General features: G+C 37.0%; 3 protein-coding genes and 1 non-coding gene across 4 annotated transcripts; 2 read left to right on the top strand and 2 right to left on the bottom strand.

The window, feature by feature from the left end:
* Positions 1-990: 990 nt before the first annotated feature.
* LOC141660028 (uncharacterized) lies at positions 991-1,566 on the bottom strand. Its single transcript, XM_074466984.1, has one exon. It carries the CDS (start codon positions 1,564-1,566, stop codon positions 991-993), a length of 576 nt encoding a protein of 191 aa, XP_074323085.1.
* An 8,699-nt stretch (positions 1,567-10,265) lies between these two features.
* Positions 10,266-12,873, top strand: LOC141723961 (cation/calcium exchanger 4-like). Its single transcript, XM_074525933.1, has one exon. It carries the CDS (start codon positions 10,628-10,630, stop codon positions 12,557-12,559), a length of 1,932 nt encoding a protein of 643 aa, XP_074382034.1. The 5' UTR covers positions 10,266-10,627; the 3' UTR covers positions 12,560-12,873.
* Positions 12,874-13,061: 188 nt separating this feature from the next.
* TRNAS-GCU (transfer RNA serine (anticodon GCU)) lies at positions 13,062-13,143 on the top strand. The gene has a single exon. It is a non-coding gene; the product is annotated as a tRNA-Ser (tRNA).
* Positions 13,144-13,935: 792 nt separating this feature from the next.
* Positions 13,936-15,912, bottom strand: LOC141723960 (RING-box protein 1a-like). The gene is made up of 5 exons (XM_074525932.1): positions 15,699-15,912; positions 15,482-15,532; positions 15,273-15,332; positions 14,390-14,461; positions 13,936-14,295 (listed from the first exon to the last, which is right to left on the bottom strand). Exons 1-5 carry the CDS (start codon positions 15,808-15,810, stop codon positions 14,258-14,260), a joined length of 333 nt encoding a protein of 110 aa, XP_074382033.1. The 5' UTR covers positions 15,811-15,912; the 3' UTR covers positions 13,936-14,257.
* Between the last annotated feature and the right edge of the window lie 4,121 nt (positions 15,913-20,033).

Genomic DNA, 20,033 nt, shown 5'->3' with positions numbered 1-20,033 from the left:
GCCTCCACCTCCCGAAGAGGTCCGCGAGAAGACTCCTCCCCCTCCTGAGAACTGAAGAATGGAGATCCAAGCTTCGTGCCTTGTAATTTGTTTTCCTAGTTTGCTATCATTTCAGACTTAGCCCTAGTGGCTTTTAGACTTGTTATTTGAATTTCGTATGACTCTTGTTTGAATTTGGCTCGGGGCTTGGTTTGCCCTGGGAAAACATGTAAATATATTTCCCTTTCTGCATTTTGGTTTTTGCTTTCTTTCGTCGCAATTTTTCTAAGTACACATGATTTGTGCTATGGTCCCCGGGGTGTGGTTTAAAATTTCAACTGAATAAAAAAATTTCTAAGTACACATGGTTTGTGTTATGATCCTTGGGATGGGGTTTTAACTGAATAAAATTTTTCTAAGTACACGTGGTTTGTGTTATGGTCCCCGGGATGGGGTTTAAAATTTTAACTGAATAAATTTTTTCTAAGTACACATGGTTTGTGTTATGGTCCCCGGGATGGGGTTTAAAATTTTAACTGAATAAAATTTTTCTAAGTACAAATGGTTTGTGTTATGGTCCCCGGGATGGGGTTTAAAATTTTAACTGAATAAAATTTTTCTAAGTACACATGGTTTGTGTTATGGTCCCCGGGATGGGGTTTAAAATTTTAACTGAATAAAAATTTTCTAAGTACACATGGTTTATGTTATGGTCCCCGGGATGGGGTTTAAAATTTTAACTAAATAAAATTTTTCTAAGTACACATGGTTTGTGTTATGGTCCCCGGGATGGGGTTTAAAATTTTAACTGAATAAATTTTTCTAAGTAATATGGTGACAGTAATCAAATGACATAGTAAAATTATCTTGAGCTATGGGGTGCTCGAAGCGAAGTTTTTCATTTAAATCAAAATAAAGCAAAAATTACATTTCTGGGTGTACGATGAGAGAGTTTGCATCAAGCTGTCATAGCATAAAAGTAGAGGTGATCCCGGAATGTGCGCCTTGCCTTTACTGGTAGAATTTCCTTAGGCGGGCTTTGTGCCAAGTATTTGGTACTTCGGTCCCGCTGAGATAACTTAGCTTGTAGGTTTCTGGGTGGAGCACTTCCTTAACAAAATAGGGCCCTTCCCAGTTGGGTTGCAGCTTTCCTTGATTGGTTGGGTCCGAGGCCTCGGTGTGCCGAAGTACTAAATCTCCCGCTTCAGACTCTCTAATTTTTGCCTTCTTTGCGAAGTAGAGCTTTGTCTTTTCCTTATAGGCTTCCATGTTTTTTACATCCCGATCTCTTACTTCGTCCAGGAGCTCCAGGTTGGTCTTGAGGACTTCAATGTTTGAGATTTCATCGAAGTTGACGACCCTGTGGGAGGGGGACCCGATTTCGACTGGTATGCGGGCTTCGGTGCCATAGGCAAGCTTGAAGGGGTTCTCATTGGTTCCCGCCCTGGGAGTGGTCCTGTAGGACCACAGGACTTTCGGGAGCTCATCTTGCCAAGTTTTCTTCGATTCTTCCAACCTTTTTTCCAGCCCCCGGAGTATGGTTCTGTTAGTCACTTCGACCTGCCCATTTCCTTGAGGATGTGCCATCGATGCCCTTTTGTGCTTGACTCCGAGTTCTTTCAAGTATGCTTTAAAGTCGGACCCAACGAACTATGGACCATTATCAGAGACTAGGAATACCGGGATCCCGAACCTCATGACGATTGAATCCATAAATTTGATACAATCTTGTTGATTGATCGTTCTCATGGCCTTAGCTTCTGCCCACTTTGTCATATAATCAATGGCTACCAGAACGTAGCGGAGGTCACCTTTTGCCCGAGAAAAGGGGCCCATGATGTCTATGCCCCAAACGGCAAATGGAATCGGAGATAATACTGACACTGGTAGGCTGGGGCTTTGTCTGGGAACATTGCTGAACTTTTGGCACTGAGGGCATTTCTTTACATAGGTGATGGAATCGGCATGGACTGTGGGCCAGTAATATCCTTGTCTGATGACTTTGTAAGCCAGAGCTTTGGCTGCCAAGTGATCTCCGCAGATGCCTTCATGAACTTTCAGGAGACAATAGTTTGCCTCATCCGGGTCTACACACTTCAGGGTGGGCGCTGAAAAGGTTCTTCTATATAGCTGACCATTTTCCAGGAAGAAACAAGCGGCCTTGTGCTTTAAGTACCTAGCTTTGTTCTGGTCTTCCGGGAGCGTTCCGTCCCTTAGGTAGGCTATGTAGGGAGTCATCCAATTGTCCGGGCTGCCGATGCACAGGACCTCGGATTGCTCTGTGCTGGGTGCCTTAAGCTCTTCGAAGTATACTGAACTGGTGAGGTCCGATGTATTCTGTACGAGCTTGGATAGCTCATCTTCCTTGGAGTTCTCTTCTCTATTGATCTGGAGGATGGTGATATCGAGGATGGTTTCAAGGATATCCCGCACCATTGCTTGATATTGTGCCAATTTTGGATCTTTCGCAATATACTCCCCACTGGTTTGCTTGACTACAATCTGGGAGTCACTGTAGATGATCATTTTATAATACCAAGAGATTTTGCTAATCTGAGTCCGGAGATGAGTGCTTCATACTCAGCTTGATTGTTCGTTGCTTTGAAGGCAAAGGTTATTGTCTGCTGAATGGTGAAACCTTCCGGGATGATTAGAATGAGGCCCACTCCGGATCTTTCCGCTGTAGATGACCCGTCTACGTAGAGCTTCCAACAGTCTGTGCCTGGGTTGGCTTCTTCCTGGGCAATCCCGCTGGAAGCGGGTGGTTGATGCTCCGGGAAGGTGCATTCCATGACGAATTCTACTAAGGTCTGGGCTTTTATCGCCGTTCGTGGCACAAACTTGATGTTGAATTGGCTTAATTCAATGGCCCAGTTGACTAGCCTTCCAGAGGCGTCTGGCTTGTGGATGATCTTTCTGAGCTGCTGATCTGTGACCACTCTAATCTCTTGGCCTTGGAAGTATTGCCTTAGCTTCCTGCTGGAGTGTACGAGGGCCAAGGAAATTTTTTCCAAGTTTGGGTACCGAGTCTCTGCATCTTTGAGGACTTGGCTGACATAGTAGATGTGGCTTTGTATTCCTCCTTCCTCTCGGACTAGGGTAGAAGAGACGGCCTTGGGGCCGGCAACGATGTAGAGGGATAAAGGTTCATCGGGCTTGGCTTTTGATAGCACCGGGGGTTCATGAGGTGTCTCTTGACTTCTTCAAAAGTTGTGTGGCATTCTGGGATCCAGTCTACCGACTTCTTGTCCCAGGCGCCTTTCAATAACTCGAAGAATGGGAGACATCTTTATGCCAGCTTCGGGATAAACCTGCGTAGGGCCGCGAGACAGCCTGTCAACTTCTGAATGTCTTTCTGAGTGTGGGGTATCTTTATTTCCATTATGGCATTCATTTTTTCTGGGTCTGCTTCGATTCCTCTTTCGCTGACTAGGAAGCCCAGGAATTTTCCCGAAGGTACTCCGAACGCACATTTCTCCGGGTTCAATTTCATTTTGTACCTCCTCAAATTGTCAAAATATTCCTTAAGGTCCTTGATGTGATCCGGGATCGTGAGTGATTTGGAGATCATGTCGTCTACGTAGGATTCTATATTTCTCCCTAGTTGACTCTTGAAGATTGTGTTCATCATTTTCTGGTAGGTGGCTCCAGCATTGATGAGCCCGAAGGGCATCATGAAAAAGGCGTAGAATACCCGATGAGTAATGAAGGATGTTGTGGCGATATCTTCAGGATTCATGCGGACCTGGTTATACCCTGAGAAGGCGTCCATAAAGCTGAGCATGATGTGGCCCGAAGTTGCATCGATTAGTTGATCGATGTTGGGAAGGGGATAGGAATCTTTGGGGCATGCAGTGTTGAGGCTCGTGTAGTCGACACACATTCTCCACTTTCCATTCGGCTTCTTGACTAACACCACATTGGCGAGCCAATCGGGGTATTTGATTTCACAGATGATGTCGGCCTTGAACAACTTCTCTACTTCTTCGTCTATAGCTTGTTGTCGCTCGGGGGCGAAGTTTCTCCTCTTCTGTTTGATTGGTCTCTTTCGTGGGTCTACATCCAAACTGTGCATTGCCACGGACTGGTCAATCCCGGGCATATCTTCCGGTGTCCATGCGAAACGTCCGCATATTCTTTTAGCAGCAGAATAAGTTCCTCCTGGAAGGATGTCTCTAAGCCTTTTCCGATTTTCAACTTCTGGGTGGGGTTCCCGGGCTCCAAATGTATTTCGATAGTTTGTGCAGCGGGTTCAACCTTGGTCTTTTCCTTAACTTCGATAAATTTCTGTATCCGGGCATCGGCGTTGGTCACGCCGTAGCCCGAGTCTTCTACCACGTTGATATCTAACCTTGGCCTTTTACTGAAATATTCACGGTGCTTCTTCCGGCTTTGGCCTTTGGGTAAAACCATTGCCTTCTTCCTGTTTTTAGGATCAGTTTCTGCCATCACCAAGGCATGTCCATAGCATTTCCCAGATACCCCCGGTCTCCTCTAAGTTCTCCGATACCTCCCGGGGTGGAAAACTTTAGCTTTACCTGAATTGTTGAAGAGATGGCCCGGAGCTTGGTGATGGTGGGCCTCCCCAAAATCATGTTATAAGAGGAAGTAGCACTTATCATGTAGAATTTCATGATATGAGAGACTTGTCGGGGCGCGGTCTCGAAGACCATGGGGAGGTATATTACCCCGCGTATCGGAATCATGTTATTTCCAAATCCGTAGAGGGGGTCTTCGAGGCACGGGTCCATCCGAAGGTGTCCCAACTTCATCATGTTAAGTGTGTGCTCAAAGACAATGTTAGCCGAGGAACCATTATCAACCAAAATTCTTTGTACCTCATTGTCGGCAATGTCGAGAGTCACGACCAGGGCTTGGTTGTGTTCGGGATCCAGGCCTTCATAATCGGCATTAGAGAAGTATATGGGTTCATCTTCAGCAGGCTGGATCATCATGATGTCACTGCCCATATCTGGGTCCCGGGGAGGGGAGGAGGTTCCCCCGAAGATCGTGTTGACCATGTGCTTGCTGCCGATAACGGGCTTATCTTTGTCATTGAGTCTCCTTTCCAAGTACTGGTTCATGTTGCCCTTCTTGATCTGGTCTTCAATGAACATTTTGAAAGAAAAGCAGTTCTCCGTGGTATGGCCGTGATCCTCGTGATATCCGTAATATTTGTCTCGCGCCCTGTTCTCGGGGGGTGCCAGCAGCGACTTTGGGGGGTAGTAAAAAGGTTTTCCCTTGACCTCTCTTAAGATGTCAGACCGGGGCCGGTTGAGCGATGTCCACTCAGGCTCTGGCTTTGGCTCCCTTTTAGGCTGGGCTTTCTTTCAATCCTTTGAGGTCTGGAGTAGTCATCAAGGGGTGGGGTTCCCCAAGACTGCTGCATATAATTGGTCTGCCTGTCTGTCCTGTGTCTCTTTTCTTTTCTGTAGGAGGAGCAGCGTTCCGGAGACTCATCATCATCCCGGATCCGCCTGTTCATCTTCTTGGATGTGAGGATGTCATTTTCCTTGATAAACTTTGAAGCCATTGCATATGCGGAAGCAAGGCTTTGGGGCTATCTATGGATTAGGTCTTTTACGTAGCCTTCGCATGAAACCGGGTGGAGATTTCGCCGGAAAATATTCACGGCTTCCTTTTCCTCAAGGTTGGAGAGCTGGTTGACCGCTTCTTGAAACATTTTGATGAATTCCGATAGAGGTTCTCTGCTTCTTTGTTGAATGGTTTCCAAGTGGCCCATCTGGAGCTCGTTCATGCGGTTCGCCCTGAACCTCTTTAGAAATATTTTCCGGAAGTCTTTCCAGGAGTCGATGCCCCGGGAGAAGATTCTGTTGAACCATTTTTGTGCTCCTCCCTTTAGTGTTGAAGCAAAGAAACGACATTTGGTGAGGTCGTTGTAATCATATATGTTTGAGATCTGTTCAAAGTAGTTCAGATGTTCTTCAGGGTCGGCAAGCCCATCAAAAGAGTCGAAGTTGAAGTGTTTGAGTGTGGGTTCCCTGGGGTGGATTCCAATTTTTTGGTGAAGGGCGTGGCCGCCGCTCCGACCTCCACGTCCCCCTCAACTTTTCTTTTAAGATCCCGGAGAGCCCGGACCATCTGCTCCTGTTTAGATTCCTTCTCCTGATCTGAATCTGAAGAGACATGAATCCTGCATGTCTTCTTCTTTTGTTTCGCCTCCTCCTCTTGGATCCTCTTTTCAATGTTGGCCTTGGCCTTGGCCTCTTATTCCTTCCGGATGCGGTCCCGGATTGTAGCCATCTTGATCTCATCCCGGGCATCTTCTGATGGCCTCTTAGTTTTGCCAATCTGATCCAAGACTGAACCCCGAGATTCTTCAGAGTGCTCCTCCTGGTCCCCGGGACGGGTTTCAGAAGCTTTGTTCTTTTCCTTCCATAGATCCATAGCCGCTTGAATCTGCTCCGGAGTCATGTTTCCCCAAGGGTTTGTTGAGATTTTTGCATACTTGTGAGCTGCTTTCTCTATAGTTACTCTCTGGTCTCCGGGCTGGAGTTGAGATGAAGCACGAGTTGGGGGGCTCATCTTCTATCTCCTCCATCTCGCCATCCCTGAGTGGGACAACAGTGGGTTGAATAGTTTCTGAGACCGAAGTTTTGCTCTTTCTTATGGCCATTTTTTCAGAACAGAGTATGGGAAACAGTAGCAGGGGTGCAACAGGGTGTGTGACTATTTTGGAAGGAAAGATAAGAAAAACGAGTCATGAAGAGAGTGAGGGTCTTGTTCTTACCTGGGAGGGGGTTTTCTTGGCCCTTGGAGCTGTGTAATGTAACTGGAGACGGCACCACACCACCGGAGGTTCGACCCCTCCTTCTAGCGCCAATGATAACTCTGTTTCTTCCCGAGTCTTCTCCTCTCACACGTATGCTAGAGCCCTGTCCACGTGGCAGCCGGAGTGAGGTCAACCTGCTAGGTAGGGGACTCTGCAAAACAGAACCGGAGGGGGGGTTGTTTCCCGCGGCAACTCCGGTGTGAGAATAAGAAATGGAGTTTCTTGAAGAAGAAGAAGAAGAGGGAAGAAGGAGCTATTCAAAAATATGTATAGTGGTGTGTGTATAGGTGTGTAGTAGTCAAAAATTTCTCAACCCCTAAAACCCTCTTTTTGGGGTCTTTTATAGGTCCCAAGATTTAGGGTTTTTGGGGTTTGTACCTCTTCATCCTAGCCTTTGATCATTCTTGGTTGGTGATTGATTGGACGGTTTGGATGGACTGTGGGGTCAGGTGTCCTTCTTCCACCAGTGTTGCCTTGGGATCTTTGCACATGAACGGCTGTGATGCAATTGTTCCATTTTGGGTAACATGAGACAGTTGACTCTTTTGTCCTGTGCCACATGGCACCGCAGACCACTCTAGTTTGGGCATGGGGTGTTCTCTCTCTGGGTTTCTGCTCCTTTATTTGGGTTTGATTATTTATGACCTATCACATATCAGTTGTGTATTTACATTAAAACAAAAAATGGAGATGAGATAACTGAGTGTTAATAGCTTATCTCTTGTCGGTAAGAACTTATTTTTTGTCATCTCAAGTTAATTCTCGCTCATTTTCGAAATTTGTTACAACATAATATTGCTTGTCGAACATGTACACCTAATTATTTAAAAAACGGAAAAGGTCAAAGCAAAGATGATTAGAATTCTAGAAGAGGGATTGGTTTTGACACCCAAACAGAACTGTCCTCAGTCTGATAGCATATTCCATGTGACAGTGTATCATTAGATTGGGAGGCTGGTTGAGTACTAAATAATGACAAAATAAAAATAAGCATCGAAAGTGAAAGAAAAGGTGTTTGTTAAACTGTTTTGGAATGATGTGATTAAGTAGGTAAACAAGTTTTGAATAGATTTAAGTAACATTGGATGCTTCTCTTAGACTTTATGTTTGAGTTTTTAAAGTGTTAAATGAAACTTGATTGTGGAGGACAAAACAATAAGGCCAGTTCCTGGAGATGATTTTGGGTACAATTTTATTAACCGTGATTTTGTACTCATCAGTAATTGTAATTTTAGTTGTACAGTATCTTATTGGTCAACAAACACATATTTTTTTTATTCCAGATCACTAGTAACAGTCCAATAGAGTAGAGAAAATGTATAGAATTATAAGACTTTATTGAGTTCTCAAGCGAAGTACAGGAAATGGTAAACAGAAATGGGGTTTGCTGGTTCATTAAAATGTGTCGGGGATACGTGAATTGCATAACAATACTTGTTGGTGAATGTTGATCGTAAACCATGCTTAAAACGAGTATTCGGAACTTGAATTATAAAAATATAACATAAATTTTGACAAAATTAAGAAAAATGGCGGAAGAAGATGAAGATGACAATCAGATTAATATAATGACTCACACCCTCCCAGCACAGAAAGAGTGACTCACATTCTCGCCAATAGAGATGGAATGCAGTTCACACGATGCAAGAGATAGGAGCTCACGCGAACATATTTATTTACTTAACGTTCAATAAACAATTTATGATGAGGGACGAACGCAGACTTAAAATATGATGGAAATTAAAAAAAATAATTATTAAAGGAATAAAAAAGTTATTATATTATCATTGATACTCCATAAAAATATAGAGATTAAAAGCTTGAAATCTTATTTTGGAGCCTGAAAATTAAAAAAATAGAGACTGAAGTCCAATTTTGTTACACTGAGTCGAGATGGAGGAAGTGTTCTAACATGATTTGCCAATTTTACTTGTTTATTAAATTTTATACGGGCCTTTCTACTTAACTGCACTAAGAAGTGGGAAAGACCATTGATATATTTTCCCATCCATGTATATATAAACTTATTATCACTAAGGTGCTGAAAAAGTTGGGGAACCTTTAGTCTTACGCTCCGGCGGCCCCTGGCCAAGACATGCTGAACCAGGCATAACTCACAGCTCAACAGCACAAGTGACGAATACAATTATAGGTCAGATTAAAATTTAATAAGTTGAAAATTTCGAAGTCCAGTTACAACTTGTTAGGTATTATATAATACTAGCTTTGTGATTCATGGATTGTTTATATATTTTTTTAATATTATAAATAATTTTTAAGAAAATTATTTTTAATTGATTATTAAATTTATTTATTTTAAATTTTAAATGATATAACTTTATGATAATTAAATTAATACACGTATAAAAAATATAATATATGCATTATATTTGATACTTTAAAAAAAATATTATTTTAGCGAGATTATTGCCTAATCGATTAACTATAAGAGTTATTTTAGATAGACAATATTGATTTGATTTATTTCGGATAAGTGATTTACAATATTTTTAGTTTAGCCCGATACCCATTACGTCCACTAAATCAAACTAATGCTTTTTAGTTTAATTTTGATTTTTTTAAGTCCGGATCAATAAGATGATATTAGTTTATCTCAAATAATCAGTATATATTATTTGGTTCCTCTTGGTCAAATTATATTTTGATTTTAATTTTTAATTTTGTGTTATTTTGGATTAATTGTGTAATAAATTGTTCATCCTCGATGAATAATGTATATTAATTTGTCTATCCTAATTCAATAGTATAATGGATTAGTAGATTTTGTTATTTTGTTTTAACCTGAGGCACATTATATCAACAAAACTCAACTAATTATATTTAGTTTACTTATATTTATTTCAGCCGGAAATATCAATTAGAATAATGTAGAACTCAATATAAATAAGTATATAAATTGGTAGAAAATGTTGATTTTAATATCAATTATAATTATATAGAGTTTGATATGAAATATAATTTAAATTGTTAGAAGAAACTGACTTCAATAGCAATACCTACCTACCAATTAAAATTAGAATAATAAAATAAGGATAATTAAGTAAATATAGCAAGTACCGACCGACCGACTACTAAACTTTTAATATTTTGTCTATTATAATATAGTATAGATATTACAATCATAAATTACTAAAAATAGTACAGTCGTGTTATTTTTAGGAAAATGATCCTTTAATTTGAGGTTAATCCGTCAAAAATTAATATTTTATATTAATAAAATTCAAAATGATCGATTTTACATTTAATTATATTTATTTATAAAAAATAAAAATAATGATCACTTTTTTATGCTTCCGGTTAGTGTTCACGAGAATTAGAATTAATCGGTAAAAATACATAGGATAATTAATAATTAATCATAAAATTAATGGGACTAGTAATTAAATATATTTAATAAAATATACTAATATTTAATTTTTTAAAATATTATTATATTAGTTTTTTTTGAAGAAAAATCATATTAGTGCTTCCGGTAGAGATCGGGGGGGGGGGGGAGAAAGAGGGCAAGTAGCAGAAATTTGAAGACCTTGAAAACAATTTCAGGCCAACGATTAATTCCCCGCAGGCGCCAAAGTGTTTGGGCAATTGGTATCTCAGACCGACGGAAGTTATCTTTATCTAATCGGTGGTTGTTGTTGTAATTTAATTATTCGTATTCCTAATCGATAACGCCCTTACTTTCATTCTATTTTCTTCATTCTTGTATTTTATCATTTCAATTAGGGCTTTTTTCTTATATTCTAAATCAAAACCCTAGACCCCCCCCTTTTGTATCTGCTTCTTCCAAATTTATGTTATTTTTAAATTGTGTAATTGTGTATAATCATATCATATATGAGGAACTCTACTCCAATTCACTTTAGGAAAGCTTCTACACTTATTTCTACTATTTTAACCCTAGTCCTCCTACTTTTCGTGTTTCGCAATTCTAATTATATTGCCAATGGAAACATCGCGATTTCGGAAACATTCTTACTTAATGATGCTTCTAGTCTTAAGCCTGTGTTTCGTCGCTATATTGCTGAATTAAGTTTTAATTCATCAGATACTATTAATCAAACTGATTCGAATAATTCGAGTTTATTAGATGGTGAAACTTGTTATAACTTAGTTCATCATCAAGGTTACGCTACTAGTTGTGATTATTTGAAAGCTCATCCTGAATGCTCGTCCACTGGTTTTTTTGACTACGTTAAGTTTTATTATTGTGATTGTGGCCAAAGTTCAATTGCTTTTCTTGTTTTTGGTATTTGGCTTCTTGCGTTGTTTTATCTATTGGGAAATACTGCCGCGGATTACTTTTGTTGTTCACTGGAGAAGCTTGCGAGTTTGTTGAAATTATCCCCGACGGTTGCTGGTGTTGCTCTGCTTCCACTTGGAAACGGAGCTCCTGATGTCTTTGCAAGTATTGCTGCTTTTGTTGGGACTGATGCAGGTGATGTTGGGTTGAACAGTGTTTTGGGTGGTGCATTGTTTGTTACTTGCGTTGTTGCTGGGGCTGTTTCTCTTTGTGTAGCTGATCAAGGATTTGAGATTGATCGCAAATGCTTTATACGAGATATTCTTTTTTTCATGTTTACGCTGATGGCCCTTTTGTTTATTTTAGTTGTTGGTAAGGTCAGTGCTTGGGCTGCTGTAGCATTTGTCTCCATTTATTTGGTTTATGGATTTTTTGTTGCTACTAACGAGATTTTAAGGAAGCAAGTACGAAGGCTGAAACTAGATGTCGTTACACCACTGCTACCAGTCAGAGGAAGTATATTTTCTCAAAGCAGCCTTGAAGACGACTCTATTTACAGTTCACTGCTTGACACTGAAAGTGCAATTGTTGAAGACCAGTCACATGCTTCTTTGCCACAGTGGATGTGGGCATCAAATGTAGCAATATATTCAAACAATGCGGTTAAGACACTTGATGGTGATAAGCCTTTGTGGGGATGGAGTGATGAGAGCTATGAAACTGGCAATTCATTCTCATTCTCCTGTTCTAGACTATTTGCGTTGCTGGAATTGCCTTTGATAGTGCCAAGACGATTAACTATTCCCCTAGTTGAGGAGGAAACTTGGTCAAAGTTTTATGCTGTTAGCAGTGCTTTATTGGCACCAGTTCTTATGTCATTTTTGTTGAATACTCGAGACAATGTAACTATCCAAAGCACAATAGTAGGATATGTTTTTGGGGTCTCGGTGGGTTCTACACTTGGCGTCCTTGCATTTTGGAACACCAGATCAGATATTCCACCTCAAAGGTTTTTAGTGTTATGGGTTTTAGGTGGGTTTTGTATGAGTATTGTCTGGTTCTACATGATTGCAAATGAGCTTGTTGCTCTGCTGCAGGGAGTTGGTGTAATTCTGGGGGTTAAGCCCTCCATCCTTGGGTTAACTGTCTTGGCATGGGGTAACTCAATGGGGGACTTGGTGTCAAATGTTGCCTTGGCAACAAATGGTGGGGATGGAGTGCAGATTGCGCTATCTGGATGCTATGCAGGTCCAATGTTCAATACTCTTATCGGTTTGGGAATTTCCATGTTACTAGGAGCATGGACAGGGGAAACTGGTTCGTATACAATTCCACAAGACAGAAGCCTATTCTACACTATGGGATTTCTTATCTCTGGACTTGCATGGGCTCTTGTAATTTTACCAAGGAATGACATGCGTCCTAACAGGATGCTGGGGTTAGGACTAATCTCTATTTACTTGATATTTCTTTTGATAAGAATGAGCAATGCAATGGGGATCCTACCACTACTTGGCCTAGGTTGATAAAGCAGTGTTCTTGTTTTTGAGAAAAGCTTTCTTAACACATGTTGGTGGCCTGGTGGGTGAAGCTCACGTTGTACTTGGCTGGCAAGCCTCAACGTCTTATTTAGCTTGACATGAAATATCTTGCGGTGGCCAGCCTGTGATCTGTAGTCATGTGGACTCAAAAATGGAAGTTTGTTCTTAGATACCTGGGCTGTGTAACCTTGTGTTATTAAAAAGATTGTTAATGTCCAAATCGTATATGAAGCTTGTAACTTTTTCTTCTTGGTACTCATAATTTATACACATAAAGAAAAAAGAGTTAATATGTTTAAGAGTTGAATTCAGCCTTTTTTTGTAAAGTTCATTTTCTAAGGGCTGAAAGTTGGAATAAAGGAAATGGCACGTCGAATGAATTGGAGAAATCCCAAAAATAAACTATCAATTTGGGAAGAATTTTGTTTCCCTTTTGTGATGACTGGTTTTATTGTTTATTAATAAAAAAGGTGGGCACATAATAAATGACGCTTTGGCCGAGTGGTTAAGGCGTGTGCCTGCTAAGTACATGGGGTTTCCCCGCGAGAGTTCGAATCTCTCAGGCGTCGTATTTTTTTCCCCCAGTCTCAGTATTGGTTTAACCTTTGTTGCCAAAATGAATAAATGTAATATCAAAAAAAGGCCGATCACCTTCAACTACAGACATGAAACAATGTTAAAACTTGAGATTAATGTTTTCACGGTCGTCATGTTCAGTTCATCACACATCTTTTATTTTAAATGTTGTTCAACTTCTAAGCAAAATCACGTAAATTTATAATCAAAAATTATGTACACATTTAAGCAATGCAGATTACATTCATTCATCCCATACTGTCACATGTTTCAAACAAATGTATTCTCCACCCACCCAGTAAAATAAAAATACACACCTAATTTTCGTAACGAAGCAAACCCAAGTTAGGATTAATTCAAACTATTTTATATCATAAACTCTTTGTTAGTAAATAATTTGATTCGTTGAAATTATATAATATTTAATTTCTAAAAGTATTGCAGTGCAGATATTATAGATAAAAGAATTATTTATTTATCTATTTATTTAATAGACTTAGTTTATTCCTAATATACATAACAATTGTAATAGTATTTTTTTTTAAATGACAGTTTGAAAATAATGATACAGAACCCACTAACAATGGTGTACTGTATATTTTTTAAAGCCCTCGAGTCCCATTGTAATAATAGCCAACGGATTCTGCGACTTATCATAGTTGAGCTACAAAAAAACAGAGGTACAATAGTACTAGTTTTTTTTTAAAACTCTAGTTTTTTTAAAAAAAAAATGCTTTCTGATATAACTTTGATTTTTCTATACTTAAGCTAATAGTACTGATTGATTCATGTAAAATTTGGTAATTGAACAACAATACTTTAGGAGACTAGTCACCTCACCACAAAATGGTAATTCTATATCATCATACATAAGTTATTGGAGACTGACAAAGAAACTATTATTTAGTTTCAGATCAAGAGTTGCAACTGGTTATATCCTGTAAACTTGGTCTTTGGAACTGCACTGCTAGCTAAATGTGCATCAAAATATTAAAAAGCTTCAACATAGTAAAAGGTTGGCAGAGCCTGGAATATCTCTTGTTGCCTCTTCGTTCTTGTATTAGGTGACTTGAAGAGGAAACGTTCCACTGCCTGCTACTGCATGATCTAGTGGCCATACTTCTGGAACTCCCACTCGCTATTATCTTCAGAAGACATAATATTAAACCATGTTAAGTATTCTGAAAGCAATAAAAACAAAATATTAAATAAAAGGGTACAAGTGGTATAGTGAAGTACCAAGAGGACACACTTGACGAGTTTTGAGCCACCTGCTGATGCAATGGAAATGGAAAGCGTGATTGCACACACCTGGAAGAGTATAGACTTGTGTGAGTACAAGTTTTTTTGGTAAGGTCAATAACAAGAAATGTAAATAGTGTCACAAAGATTTGTCTCTGCAGAGACCCGGACTCTCACCTCTTGTTACCAAGGGTGAGGATACTAGGCTACAATGCTAGGCATTGTTAATAAATGTTTGTGATATGTTTAAAATTGAAGATATTAATAATTACAAGGCTAAAGAGAAAAAAAATAATCCAATCCACTAATCACCCCAATTTAATAATGTTTCCATTAGTGCCTGTCCAAATATTACATATTGGAAGAAAATGTATGAAGTATAAATTTAAAGTAATGCAACAAACATTGATAGTCAGGGCATAAATGAGTAATAGTTGCATAATCACCACCGTCCACCAATATAATTAGGCATGTACAATAAATAATAACATAGTTTGAATCAATAAGCGTCACAGAAAGACAAAGTTTGCAAGTATTTAAAGTCGACAGGGAAAAAGAAAATCCAGCAGACTAATTTTAACAATGTGGAGCAACTAGGAGATTAAGTTAAGGATTGAGCCTATACAAGTCCAAAAGATTTACAAAATGTATGGGACTATGGGGGCGTTCAAGTATACATCGCCACTATATACAGCAGAACCCAAGTAAAAACATAATTAAGGCCATGAAGAATATACTCAGCTTTTAAAGTAAATACAAATCAAAGGCTAGAATGAAAAGATGTGTATAAAATGTAAAGCACTTAAAATAGGATAAAAATTGAAAAACAAGGCAACAAAATTGAAAAAGAAAGACGCAATACAAGGATAGCTATACATACCCCAAGCAACAGTGCACTCCTCACTGGTAGCACTGGCCTGATTAGCTTGGCATTCAATACCTAATTGAACAAGAGAATTAAGAATTAAGAATTGAAGTAGAATATATAAGATATATGACAAGTACTTCAAACTATTACTAAGGTAATATATAAAGAAGGCAAATCAAATTAAAATCATATACAGAGGAGATTAGGGGGGGGGTACTAACAGAGATCCATGATATGATTCCTGCAGATTGCACAGTTATCAACAACTATATCTGCAACCCAAACAATATAAAATTTAGTCACAATTCGTCATTAATAGAGAGAGGGAGGGAGGGGGAGAGAGAGGGAGAGAGAGAGAGAGGGAGGGAGAGAGAGAGATAATTAGGGTTATTAATTTAATAAATTAAGCAAGCAAGGGGGGTGAATTGAGTGACTGACCCCAAGCCCAGAGAGAGACGGCGTTCCACTTTTTGATTTCAAAGCGCTTTGGTTTCTTTGAAGAAGAGGATGAAGATGAAGGAGCTCCCATCACAGCACTACCCGATGCCATTCTTGCCCTTGCTGCTGTGTCTTTTTTACTCGCTTCCGACGACTGACTCTCTATGGCTCTATGTAGGTGAGAGAATATTAGCCTTGTGTCACGCGTGATATGAATCAATCCTAGGGTATTTACATTTGTACCCCCAGGCCCAATTTACAACCCCCTCCCTAATTGGATCATCCACCTTACTTGGGCTACAACCCCCCCCCATTTAGGGGTGAGCAACGGGTCTATACCGAACCGAACCGAACCGGAACCGAAAGAATCGAGAACCTAAATAGGAATATTTTAAGAACCGAACCGGACCCGTTTATATGTAAGAACCGGACCGGAATCGAATCGTAAATTTCGGTTCAGTTCGGTTCGTTTCTTAACCGAAAGAACCGAATTTATATTTTATTTCATATATATTTACTTTTTATATTATTTTATATTCCAACTTTTAAAATTTTGACTAGTTTTTATTATTTATTGAGGGTAACTTCGTAAAAGAAGATTCTTATTAGTGGTGAATCATTTTAAATTTGATTACTTTATAATATTTATGAAGAAAAATATTTATAAAAATATTCAAAACTCCATAACTATTTAAAGAAACGAGTAATACAATAAAAATCATAGTTTTCTTAAAATTTATTAAAATATTATAAATAAGAAAACATAATACGTAATATATATACATATATTTATATATATATTTTTGTATTTATTCATTTATATACAGTTCGGTTCTTACGGTTCTAGTATGTTAAGAATCGAACCGAACCAAGAACCGAAATTTCTAGAAAAATAAGAACCGAACCAGACCTATATTAGTTGAGAACCGAACCGAAACTGCAATTTTTGATCGGTTCGGTTCTCGGTTCCGAACCGGGAAATGCTCACTCCTAATTTCATTCAATACCTTCAAATTTTACTAAGGACTTCGGTTGTGCCATCCTCCTTCATATCTATTTATACAATTATATTATATTAAAACCGAAACATTAAAAGTTTGGTCTTTGATCCTCTTGTCACTCAATTCAGAGCCGTTAGATATTACTAATCAAGTTGATAAAAACCGCTAGATATAATCATAAAAATTATTGTATAAAGGGGTGTAAGACTTTGAACCTACAAGCGATGTATTAAAATTATAATTTATAATATATAATAATAAAAATAACTGCGAATCGCACGAGTTATCTATTACTCTTATATAAAAAACGAAATATTAAAAATTTTAGTACGGTACCTCTTTTTTATACACCTTAAATTTACATATTTACCCTTCTATTACACCTTGAATTTACCTATTTACCTTTTTATTACTATTTATCTATATCTATCTATCTATGCTATTGTTTTAAATACGAAACAATGTAATTTTGGTTGGTAGTTGGTAGTCGGTCTGGTCACCGTAATTATAGTAATATTATTTAAAATAAAACACTCTCATAAATATATTAATATTCAACATAATTATAATATATCTAATGATTTTCGTTAGAACAAAATAATATATAAAATTCACTCGGTCGGGCCAAACAAAGTTATATTATTGATCCAATTTTAAATAAAAAATTAAAAAAAACTACGTATAATTAGTTGGATTTGAAGAATCTGGCTAAAATAAAATAATAAAACTTTTTGATCCCGCTAGAAATATTATATTATTGGATCGATTTATAACAAAATAAAAATTTGAAAGGAAATTCTTGAAGTTGATGTAATGTTAACAAACTAAAACAAAATAATTCATATTATTCGTTCCGTCTAAAATAAAATAATAATCACCCCGGTTAAAATAAAATTAAACAAAATAGTAAGTATAATTGGCCGGATTTGGTTGATATAACGGGTCTCAAGCTAACATGATTTTTTTTTGTCATTAACACATAAAATTTTACCATTGTTTTGGGTTTAAACATATTAAACTAACATAAATTCGAATATAGTTATTTGGATTTGGTCGGTTAACAAACTAATGACAATTCGTATACTATTGATTTCAGCTAAAAATTATCTTTTAATTAAATATAATAATCTTTCGTTAACACACCTATAAATATTAATTAAAATATAAATTTCTATCATTACATTATTTTTTAAAATTTTAGTATCACTAACTTCTACACATATCTGAATATTAATAAGTATTATCAAATCATATTATTAAAATTTTAAATAAAAAAGTTTCATAACTTTAAGTTTTTACTTCAATTAAATTCAAAAAAATATGTAATATTTAAAATAATCCATGCATCATACAAGTTTATCACACAAGTTTAGATTGGTACACTATAATATTGTATAGCCTGATATATAAAAATTAGAGTAATTCTAAAGCTCCCAAAGAAAATTTTCCAAAACGTGTGGTGTTGATTTTTGATTGCTTTTTTTTTCCTCAAATGTAAAGGACTTCATATGTGTTAATACGAGCCCCATTAATTAACATGTGTCATGTATTTTTTTAGAACTATTTTGGAAGTTACTTTATTATCTCTAGCATTATTCTAAAAACTATTCTACATAATATATATGCTAATATATTAATATATACAAGCGGACTCAAATTAAGACCAGTGGGGCTATAGCACCCACTGAGTTTTGAAAAAGAAAATAATTTTTATTTTCGGCACGTACATATTTTACAAAATATTATTTTAGCCCTCACTAATTTTAAGAAAAAAAAGTAAAATATACAAATGATCTAACAACATGAATAAAAATAATAGATTTTTCTATTTTTAATGTCAAAAATTTGTTGATATGGAGATATTATTACCTTGTGCCTTCTAAAATTTTTGCACTTCAATATTTTCTTCTAGCATCTTCGAAAAAAACACTTATTTTTCATCTTAGCTCCCATTCGATAAAATTTCTGGGTCCGCCTCTGTATATACATAATATATATCAAATATTCAGTTCAGTTTTTTTCATTTTATTTCTACGGTTTTTGGATCTTAACCGAAACAAAATGAAAGAAATGAAATTACAAAAAATTGAGATTCAAACTAGACTTAATTATGAAAGACTCGAACTGGAATATAAATTTCAATTCATTAGATTCGGCTTCCGATTTTATACGTGAAAAATCTTAAATTTAAAAGTAATTTATAACCAAGTATACATTTAACACTTAATTTTTTTAAGGCCCTTTAAACACGTATATTGGTAGATATTGAGTTTGAATCGATATGTTATAACATTGCTAGATATACACATGAAATATTATATGAAGTATTAAAATCTTAGGTAACTAAAAATCTTTTATAAAAATTTGTAATTAATGAAATCTAAACATACATGACCACATGGCCCAATTTTCATGATACATATGAGCTGTAATTCGAATCAATCGCTCAAACTAACTTAAACTCGAACTCATTTATTAGAATTGAATCGACTTGTGTTCATATATTGATTGTGAATATAAATTCGAGTTTTTTTACCTAAATAAGTTAAGTCGAGTATGTTTCAAATTTGACCAAAACCCGAGTTAAATCCGAATATCCTGCTTCATGAACCTTTTTCAAACTACACTAAATTTATTATAACTATGTTTCATAAAAAACATCAAATTTAAATTCTTTTTTAACTAACTTCCTCGCTTGAATTACAATTTTAGGACATAGTCAAATTAATTCCTAATACTTTATTGATAAGTTTTTCTTTGCTCTTTCCCTTAGTCCCATCCAAAATTCTCGTATATACAATCTATGTGTCACTGGGTTGAACTAATTTTAATTTAAACTAAAAATATTATCTTTGTATAGTAAGTTAAAAGATGATTTAAAATAAAAAAAATAGTTTAAAACCAAAAGTTGTTGATATGTACGTTTTTGAACAACTGACATTTTATAATTTGTATCTTCCACCAATCATTTTAATAAATCTCAAATCATAAGTCATTATTTTAAAGTAAGTCAACCAGTCCCCGTGAGGTTATTTATATAAAAGATAAGTCTTAATTATTATAAATTTACTGTGGTTAATCTTATATATCTCTCGCTTGGTTAACTTTGTTATTATTATATTGTTAGCCAAGTATATCGATGGCCTGTCATTGATGTATGCTGTGAGTGTTGTGTAAATCTGTCTTATGTTGTATGCCTATTTAAAGCCCTGATATCTAGTATAATAAACAACTGATCCTTCAGTCATTTATACGGTATCAGAGCCTATGATCTTTTTCAAATCTTCCCCCCTTCTTTTTTTCTTCCTTTCTTCTTCTTCCCACTACGACAACT

The sequence above is a fragment of the Apium graveolens genome, chromosome 5, assembly GCF_009905375.1.
Source record: "Apium graveolens cultivar Ventura chromosome 5, ASM990537v1, whole genome shotgun sequence".
NCBI lineage: Eukaryota > Viridiplantae > Streptophyta > Magnoliopsida > Apiales > Apiaceae > Apium > Apium graveolens.
Note: the sequence above shows the minus strand (reverse complement) of the source record. Positions and strands in the feature narration are given on the sequence as shown.

Excerpts from the sequence above, each read along its gene's own strand:
- LOC141723960 (XM_074525932.1), bottom strand. The coding sequence starts at position 15,810 with ATGGCATCGGGTAGTGCTGTGATGGGAGCTCCTTCATCTTCATCCTCT. Across the intron at positions 15,333-15,481 it reads GAATCATATCATGGATCTCT|GTATTGAATGCCAAGCTAAT; the intron begins GTTAGTACCCCC and ends TTGTTCAATTAG. Across the intron at positions 14,462-15,272 it reads GGAGTGCACTGTTGCTTGGG|GTGTGTGCAATCACGCTTTC; the intron begins GTATGTATAGCT and ends ATACTCTTCCAG.
- LOC141660028 (XM_074466984.1), bottom strand. The coding sequence starts at position 1,566 with ATGGCACATCCTCAAGGAAATGGGCAGGTCGAAGTGACTAACAGAACC.
- LOC141723961 (XM_074525933.1), top strand. The coding sequence starts at position 10,628 with ATGAGGAACTCTACTCCAATTCACTTTAGGAAAGCTTCTACACTTATT.